The 10,000-nt window shown below is 50.7% G+C and overlaps 1 protein-coding gene across 1 annotated transcript in view; it reads left to right on the top strand.

Moving 5' to 3' along the window:
- The window catches only part of nsmfa (NMDA receptor synaptonuclear signaling and neuronal migration factor a), a gene marked incomplete at both ends in the record, with an annotated part of 27,654 nt that overhangs the window by 9,986 nt on the left and 7,668 nt on the right, over positions 1-10,000 (top strand). The window contains 4 exon segments of the mRNA XM_084441911.1: positions 4,532-4,574; positions 4,577-4,595; positions 4,849-5,712; positions 6,080-6,146. Of these exon segments, the coding sequence (XP_084298037.1) occupies positions 4,532-4,574; positions 4,577-4,595; positions 4,849-5,712; positions 6,080-6,146 (993 nt within the window).

Here is a 10,000-nt window from a genome sequence, read left to right as displayed (position 1 = left end):
CGCACACACACACACACACACACGCACACACACGCACGCCACACACATACACACACACAGGTGGTGTACACCGTAGTGGCATGGAACAACTTAAAGCATTGGCGTCCACAGCATCATGGGGTGTCACTGAAGTGAATCTCTCAGACTAATTGAAGAAGAGAGAAAGACAGAGCCTAAGAGACAGTGAGAGAGATAGGGAGGGAGGGAGGGAGGGAGGGAGGGAAGGAGGGAGGGAGGGAGGGAAGGAGGGAGAGATAGAAAGCAGAGGAGTAGAAGCCACTCTCTTAAGTGGATCTCAGACTGATTGAATGAGATAAAGAAAGACAGAGTGAAAGAGAGAGATGGAGAGAAAGGGAGGGAGAGAGAGACAGAGAGAGAGAGAGAGAGAAAGAGAGAAAGGGAGAGAGAGAGAGAGAGAGAGAAAGGAGAGAAGTAGCCACTCTATCTTGTGTGTCTCTCAGGCTTAAGGTTCTCTGCAGGCTGTCCAAAAGCAGATGTCCCCAGCTGTGTTCCTGCCTTGGATTGACTTGAATAATTGAGAGTGTCAAGAAGAAGGCATACAGTGTGTGTGTGTGTGTGTGTGTGTGTGTGTGTGTGTGTGTGTGTGTGTGTGTGTGTGTGTGTGTGTGTGTGTGTGTGTGTGTATGTGTGTGTGTGTGTGTGTGTGGGCCTTATCCCCAACCTGAGGGGGCAGACAGGAAGTTGTTGCCATACAGTGGGTTCATCCCAGGATCTAATCCGTCTCTGTCAGAAGCTGGGCCAGGGATACAGCTTTGTCACACACACACACACACACACACACACACACACACACACACACACATTCCCTCTCACTCCTCTCACTCTCACATACACACACACACGCACGCACACACACAAGCTCCCTCGCTCATGTTCCTGTACTCCTTGGGTGGCGGTGCATACGATGACGGAGGCGTCTGTCATCTTATGTTGGATTACCGGCAAGACATGTCTCCACTTCCTCTACCATGAATCTGCTTCTGCCCGTGTCTCTGCATCGACACGCAGCTCAGTCAAACTGTCTGCTGCGCTGTGCGCCTATCGGCCGCGCTTCTTGTCTCGGTGGAGCTGTCAGTTCTCCTATCTGGGAGAGGGCATCTCAATTCTCTCAGTTCCCCAGCCCTATCTGGGAGGGGGCATCTCAATTCTCTCAGTTCCCCAGCCCTATCTGGGAGAGGGCATCTCAATTCTCTCAGTTCCCCAGCCCTATCTGGGAGAGGGCATCTCAATTCTCTCAGTTCCCCAGCCCTATCTGGGAGAGGGCATCTCAATTCTCTCAGTTCCCCCCTTTGCTCTTATCTGTAAACACATGCCAGCAGAAAGTTGAGGATGCAACCCAGGGGTTTCACAAAATCAGAAAAAGACAAAGACACACACAAACACACACACACACACACACACACCCTCTGTCTTGTGCTTGGACTCTGTGACTCTGTAGTCTGTTGGTTATGCGGTCTCCCCCCAGCTTTGGGTATGGCACTCTGACATCACGCAGACGGGGATATCTCTCTGTACGCCCCCTCGTCCCTCACGACAGGATTTCTTTTGACTCTCCCAGTTAGATGAGCCTGAGTTTGAGTGAGAGCGTGGGATTAGAAAGGTGTAGGGGTATTTATTGGTAATAGAAGCAAAACTAGGCCCCCTTAGCCTGAAGTAGTAGTAGTGGTAGTAGTTGTTGTATTGCTTCCTGAGGGGAAAATGCTGTTACAGCATCAAGCAGTAGCGTTTCTAGCTTATATGCCCCCCTGGGCGAACCCCCCGCTACGGCGCCCCCCACTTTCAGTTACGCTTTGAAAACGTGAAATGAACAGGCTTTCCGATTGAGAATAATAAATTGTCGACAGTCGGCAAGATGAAAGGAAATTCTGATTGCCGTGCGATCTGTTTTCTTTTTCTGCTCCCATTGCCGCCCCCTGCCCATGTCGCCCATGCCTAAATACGCCACTGGCATCAAGAGACTAACACAGACTAGAAACTACAATACAAACTTCAAATGGATACGAAATATAGAGAAATCCAAAAGTACAAGAGTACAAATTAACAACTGCAGTGGGTAGGCTCCTTAGCATGCTTAGATTGTGTGAACACGTCTGGCGTGCAAGAGTTAGTAAAAGGTCAATGTACACGTCCTGTTCAGGGAGCCGCAGCGCCCTCAGAGCTGACTCAGGTCCACGGTGTCCAGCCAGTCAGGGGAAGCGTTGAACAGTCTGATAGCAGCTGCTACAGAATGTAGGTCCTGAAGCGTCGAAGGGTAAACTGCACAGTGTGTTAATATTAACAAAACATGTTAAAATCTCCATTATCTGACTCCATATTACATCACTTAATCTGTGCATCTAGTTTATTATGAGTTGAACCAGAGCAAGAATGGTCGAAGTTAGATTAAAGCAAATTACTATTTATTATATTGCAAACTAGTTAGATCAATGCGCAAGGCAAACATGTTGAAAGTAAAGGTACAGATCCTACTTTACCATTGTGATGAATGATTAAATAGAGGAGAGAGAGAACTCATGGCCAAGGCCTATGCTCGCGAGGGAGAGAGAGAGAGAGAGAGAGAGAGAGTGAGAGAACTCATGGCCAAGGCCTACTGTATGAGGAGAGAGAACAAAGAAGAAAGGGCAAAGAGAAGAGAAGAGCAAATGAAGAAGAGTTGAGAAGAGAAGAGAAGAGAAGAGAAGAGAAGAGAAGAGAAGAGAAGAGAAGAGAAGAGAAGAGAAGAGAAGAGAAGAGAAGAGAAGAGAAGAGAAGAGAAGAGAAGAGAAGAGAAGAGAAGAGAAGAGAAGAGGCAGAACATTGGTCTACTGTTAGAAGAATTCAAACTCAGAGTTGCTGTGAGGATGACCAGACCACACCTTGATTACTCTGCCCTTGTGAGTCTGGGGCAGGGCCGGACTGGGGAAACAATGCAGGCCGGGAAATGTACGGGCCGGCAAGGCCACTTTTTAAGCCGGATCTGCCCACCCCCCCCCCCCCACCCCGTCTTGCAACGCGCCGACGCGGTGAGATGGAAGACTTTCAGTTTTGCCAATCGGCAATCGCTTTGTAAACGTGAAATGAGCGGCTTTCCTGCTTTCCAATTATAAATCATAAACTGTTGGCGAGTTGTTGGCGCTTTGGGTGCTGACAGATAATTTATAATTTTTTGGGGGAGGGGGTTCTTCTAGCCTGCAGGCCAGGCCAGTTAGCACGCCAGTCTTAAACTCTCCCAGTCTGAGTTAGGTATTGCACCAGCCCACACATGCACTGAGACTCTATTTTCAGCTGCTTCTCTCACTCCTCCTTTCTTCCTGGCTAAGAATGTACTGTACTGTGACTGCATACCATACACTCTAGGATACACACAGCCAAATAGACACATTTTAATCATTTATTTATGTCCACATAATAAGCAATGGATACAGGGACACAAATACTAAAGGCACAGATTAGTACACTCACAATTAACATGGACAATGTCTTTCACATACAAAACACATCACTCATGGGTACAAGTAACAACGTCTCCGTCATATATGGCGGCTGCCAATAATTGCAGAGACAGAGCTGTACTTGGCGAGCCTTTTAGCTTCTTTCTTGGACGTCCCAAGTAGACGTAGTCCTCTGACAACCAACCTATGAACATGTCCAAGGCTGCCAAATATAAAAACAAGTAGTACACCTATAGCCTAGCTCTGAGATGGTATTCACGAGAGGTTAGTATTTCAAGACCTTAGTCATAAAGGCTTCCTCGAGGCTTGTATCAAAGGTGCATGCTATCTCTAATACAGACACTTCTCTGGACTCCTCATTAACCACAACAACATCTGGTGTGTGAGCAGACAACTGTGAAAAGGCATATTGGTCATTACAGAGATGGAACGTAGATGCATTGACGCAGGCATGTGTGTACATTTTTGCTGATGCTGATATGTCCTGAACTATTATGTTGACTATTCTATCATGACGTGCTATGTACAGACACACACACACACACACATACCCTAGTGTGGTTGGTGTGGCTCGTTGCAGAGAGAGGGGAGTGTGTCAGCTGCACTGACGCCGTTACACACACAAGGTCATATACAGTAGTCCTCTTAAGGCTTATTTTTTAAACATCCTTAACATTCTATCTCTCATCCCACTTCTCTTCTCTTCTCTTCTTTTCTTTTCTTTTCTTTTCTTTTCTCTTCTCTTCTCTTCTCTTCTCTTCTCTTCTCTTCTCTTCTCTTCTCTTCTCTTCTCTTCTCTTCTCTTCTCTTCTCTTCTCTTCTCTTCTCTTCTCTTCTCTTCTCTCTCTCTCTCTCTCTCTCTCTCTCCGATCCAGTCTGGAGTTAAGAGATAATACAGCTACATCATAATCTGTGGGTGGCATAGGCAATTCAATTTACAATGCCTCTTCCCTACACTCCCACCTCTTTCTGTCATTTATCTCTTTCCCTTTTCCTCTCCATTCATGTGTTAATGTGTGTGTGTGTGTGTGTGTGTGTGTGTGTGTGTGTGTGTGTGTGTGTGTCATGTGTCCCTACAGAGCAGCGCGAGCATTTGGAGAGTACCTGTCCCACACACACCCTGAGAAAACGGATCAGGTCAGCGTCCTGTCATCCCTCCATCCCTGTTCACTTTGTTCCCGTGGTCCTCATCCGCCATCAAACCACCTTCATCCATCTCGTAAATATTGTTCCTACGAACGGAAGGGGACAATGTTCTCTCTCTCCGTATCTTTTCTCTTATCCCTCTCTCCTATCTCCCCTTTGCTCTGTCTCGGTCTTCCCATAACCTCTCTCCCTCTCTCTCCCTCTCTCTCACTCTCTCTCTCTCTCTCTCTATCTCTCCTCCTCTCCACAGCTCACCTTCTGTCTGATACCTTGGTGGGTCCAGACTCCGAGTCCCTTGAGGTCAGCTGTCCTCACAACAACAACAACCGCCAGCCTTACCCCCACAGGGGCTCTCCGGCCAACTCCGAGCCCGGCCCGGTGAAGCCCTCGCTGGGCCTGCTCCACCCGCCGCCCCCGCCGCCGCCCTCTGCCGCCACCGCCGCCGGCGGCAGCATCCCCTCCGCCAAGCCCCACCGGCTCTCCCTGGAGCGCAGCTTCTCAGCGGAGGAGGACCAGCAGAAGTGCGTGGAGTGCTCCCTGCAGCCGGCGCGCGTCTACACCATCACCGGCGAGCACGGCATGCTGGGAGGCGGCCGGGGGAGCAAGGAGAGCCTGGAGCTGGACGTCCTGAAGGGGGCCCCGCCGTCCTCGTCGTCGCGGGACCAGCCCTCCGCCTCCCCCTCCTCCTCCTCCTCCTCGCCCACCCAGCCCCAGCTTCGCCATCACCACGGCGGCGGAGGAGGCGGAGGAGGCGGAGGCGGCAGCAACCATCACCACGGCAACCACCACCACGCCGGCAACCACCATCACGCGGGGGGCGGTGGCAGCGCCGGCGGGGGAGGGGCCAGCGGTGGCACCGGCGGCGGCGGCAGCCACAACACCCTGAGCGTGGGCGGCCACCACGGACACCACCACCACCACCACCTGTCCCAGCCGCCGCTGCAGAGCTCGGTGAGCGCCCACAACATCCGCGGCTGGGGCGAGGGCGGCCGGGGCGAGGACTGCGGCGGCCTGGCGTGCGACACCTGCGGCAGTGGCGGCGGCAGCGGAGGAGGAGGGGCTCCGTCGCGCAGCCAGGGCTCCCTGGACCTGGAGAGCTCCTCCCGCGACGCAGGCAAGCAGCGCGAACGGCGCCTAGAGCGGATGTGGAGTGTTGACCGGATGACTGGGCCGGAGAGAGGTGAGAGGGGGGGAGGGGGGACGCAGAGAGGGAGAGGCGCCGAAATCCACTCAGGGTGGGGGGGTGGGGGGGGGGGGGCGGGGTTCTGTTGGATGTGACGTGGTCTGTATTTCTGACTGGTTCGTCTCTCCGTCCCTCTGCTGTCTCTCTCCCTGTGTGTCTCCCTCTCTCTCTGTGGAGTGCACCGTGGTGCTGTATTAGTGCCGTGAGGTCACTGGTGGCGTGCGCCCGACATTGTGCGTACAGTGGACTGTTCATGGCCGCCGCTGTAACGTCTATACCGCGCTCTGATTCCCTACAGAGGACAGCAACTGGTTTCCGAAGGAAAATATGTTCAGCTTCCAGACCGCCACTACCACCATGCAGGCGTGAGTGTCCGGCCATAACTTACACACGCACGCACACACACACACACACAGACACTGAAACACACACACTGGACCACACACACACTGAAACATACACACACACACACACACACACACACACACACTGAAACACACACTGAAACACAGACACATAGTTAGGTCCAGAGTTTCAAACACACACACATGCACACGCACACACACACACTCACACACACACACACACACACTTACAATACACAGAGACACACAAACACACATTTTCCGAGCGGTTAGACACACACAACCCTCCCTTGAGGTGTTGGCAGGTGGAATCAAAGTGACCTCGGCGAGACTGACGCTGGAGCAGCTCGTCCTGCTGCAGCTGCTGCCAGCACCTGCTACCTGGTGTCATGGGGAATGGCAGGAATGTCACCTTGAGTCTTCATCCAAACTCAACCTCACACTTTTTCTCTCTTTCTCTCACACACAGACACACACACACTCTACCCCCCCCCCCCCCTCTCTCTCTTGCTCACACACACACACACACACACTGTACCTCTCCTACCTCCCCCCCCCGCCCCCCCCCCCTCTCTCTCTCTCTCTCTTTCTCTTTCTCTCTCTCTCTCTCTCTCTCTCTCTCTCTCTCCCTCTCTCACCCCCGTTACTTAAGTTAACACAATTCTTCTCTCCCTCTGTTTCATGCCCATCCTTCCTGGACTCCCTGCAGGATAACGTGAGTATCCCTCCTTTGAGCTAGCAGCTTAATTCGTGACCCCTAACCCTTGACCCTTAAACCTCCCTGTCAAGGCTGAGTCTTTGAAGTTACATGGGAAACAGTCTCTTTACTGTAATTGCCGCTTGGACCAGGAGACACATACTGTACAGGGATGAGAGGAGTGGATGTGTGATGCTCTTCAAATCTAGTTCAATCAAACCCTCAGGCTGTTAACCCAGATACTCTATAGCCGGTTCAGCTGAAGGCTACCTGAGTACAAAGCAAACCTACATCACTGTAGTTCGTGTCCGCTGTGCCACAACCAAACTAAGCCGTTGACTTGGACCTGTGTGTGCTGTGCTGGTTCAGTCCCCGACACTGCAGCTAATCCTTGCTCCACTTAGCTGTCCATCCTGAACATGGGAGCTCACATTCTGTTTCCCTCCGCAGATCAGTCTGGCCACTCTCCCATTCGAGTTCAACCTGGCAGATATTTGCCGGGCCAGACATAACCATTTATCTAATATGGGGTGGGTTTGATTCATATGCTTCCAGGGGCATTTTGGTCTGCGACCGCTGATAACGCCCCTTGGGAATCCACAATTAACTCAGCGGATTTTGGGTCTGGTGAAGCCAGGCTACCCTGGAACACTGCCTGTCTGGCAGCTAGACAGCTCCAGACCTACACCCTGCAACCAGGCTGCAGTGTTAGTGGTGATGATGATGATGATGATGATGATGATGATGATGACAGTTAGCTCTGAGGCTAACACCCTGGGCTGGCAGCCTAGCAGCAGCAGGCTGTACCTCTTACCCTCATGCTAAGCCAGCATTCTCTCCTCTCATTCTTTAATTGTGTACTACGTCCTGACAGGGTTTTTCAGGGCTTTTTGGACAGAAAGAGGAGAAAGAGGGAACTGGAAATGGCATACAGAGGGACCTGTCCGTGTCCCTAGCCAGGATACGCTAATGCTAGCATCAGCTCTCGCTACTCCCCCTGATCCCCACCATGGATGTATTAAACTATCAATGAGGCATTCAAAGATGGCAGCCCGTCTTTCTACGACTCCTACCTCCGTAGCCCACAGCTCCTGCGCAGTAGTGTTTTTCATGGCCACGCCTTTCCCTTTTTCCCACAGACATACACGAGGATAACAGTTGTAAAACTCCGGCTCCTGGTGGCTTCTAAAGAAAAATGGACCCAATGGTTTAAAACTTGATAAATCAAAGGGCCATTTTGGACTTTGAGTCATTACCAGAAAAATAGAAGAGTTTTTACTGCTGTTACTTTCCCAGTGTATCTCTCCAGCCCCATGGGGTCTGACGTGACCTGCCATACCAAGCTTGGCCACTACGCCAAAATCACCTCACAGCTGTTCCTGGGGGCTTGGACCCCACTCCTCTCTAATCCACATACAGTACAAGACATTCAAAATGGCACACGCAGGTATAAAGCCTATGACGTCATTCAATTAAAGGCTAAACCAGAAAGTGTGAAAAGTAAGCCGCCTCAGGGCCTGTAGCACATACCATAGAGGCCAGATGGTGTGCGTTAGCAGTGTAATACATCTTCATTGGTCTTGTGTAGCTGCAGACATCTTGGTATCAGCTTACTGCAGTGCGGATTCACCTGGGAGGGAGTACAACTGCTGACAATGGACCAGATGGGAGATTTTAGTGGATAACATATCTCAACATGAATGGTTTGGCATACTGTAGGCCCTGTTGTAGCTCATCGCTAACATGGCTAGCTCTTGTGCTCATTTGCTTGACATACCTGTAGGCACTATGTCACTAGCTGCGCTAACGAGGCTAGCGCTATCTCCGAGGAAGGTCACTGGGAGTGTTGCTTCCTTAGTGGTCTGGCAGGGGCGTCTGAAGCTGTCAGAGGGATGGACAGACAGATGCATCCCAGCATCCTCGAGTGCTGCGGTAGAAGGTCACACTGACACGGAGCTCAGTCTAATTAATGGAGGAACAACAGAACCATTCTCTCTCTCTCTCTCTCTCTCTCTCTCTCTCTCTCTCTCTCTCTCCTTCTCTCTCTCTTTCTCTGGACGGACAAGCTCAAGAGAAGATGGAAGAGGTGGAGAAAAGAGAAAGAGATAGCAGAATGAGAGAGGGGGTAGAGAGAGAGAAAGGGATAAGACAAGAAGTGGAAAAGTGGAGGGTATTCAGAGGTATATGGAGTATACACACTTCTTCATCCATGGCACACAGTACACCCACTTTAACCACCACTTATATAAAAACTAACATGTATGCAATTTGCTATTAGAGTATACCCACTTCTGGAGTTATCATTATCTACACCCCTGGGAGGTACAGTAGAGAGAGGACAATAGACATGGAGGGAGAGAGAGGTGGAGAGAGAGATAGAGCGTAAATGAGATGTAGAGTAGGTAGACAAAGCGGGGGAGGAGAGAGATGGAGGGAGAGCCGGTGAGTCATCCCCAGCTGGGTGTGTGGGCGTCAGGGTGTTTTCTCCTTCTCCTTAATCCCCTCATTAACGGGCTGTGTGCGTCTCTCCTCCATGGGCGTAGAAAGGACAGAGGAGGTGGGGAGCGAGCACTTCTCTCCTCCTTCCTCTCATCCCGCACATTCACGCCGTCCCAAATGGGAGACTATTGAGGACGAGGGTCTGGTCTGGCCTCAAAAAGGAGACCAGGGGGAGAGAGCTGGGTCAGGGTTGACTGTTTGGTTTGTAAAATGAGCTGTTTGGGGTCTAGGTAGTAGGTACAGTTATTGTTGTTTGTTTTGGGGAAAAAGGGCCAAATCATTACATGAATCTACTATTGAGTAGAAGAGAAATCACTTTGGTTTAACTTGACCATAATCAAGAGTTCATGCCATGTTTCCTACTGTAGATAAAAGAAGGACATAGATACTCTCTCTGGCCTCCTCTTGTCTAACACCTCTCCACACACACACACACACATTTCATACACAGAGGTAACACAATGCACTTTACAGAGAACAATGGGGGATTGGGCATAGGTCCCACCCCTACATATTCCAGAGGGAAGCAAAAAAATACAATTTCACCCGGGAGCCAGAAAAGTGAGCTGTAAAAATTATTCCCTGATCTCTCTCAACGAGATGATCGAGCAAGATCCTGGGAAATGTTTGTCTATTGGCTAAGAACATATTCAGAGCA

This window comes from Borostomias antarcticus (assembly GCF_949987555.1).
Source record: "Borostomias antarcticus genome assembly, chromosome: 8".
Lineage (NCBI taxonomy): Eukaryota > Metazoa > Chordata > Actinopteri > Stomiiformes > Stomiidae > Borostomias > Borostomias antarcticus.
The sequence above is the reverse complement of the archived record's forward strand: the minus strand, read 5'-3'. Positions and strand labels throughout refer to the sequence as shown.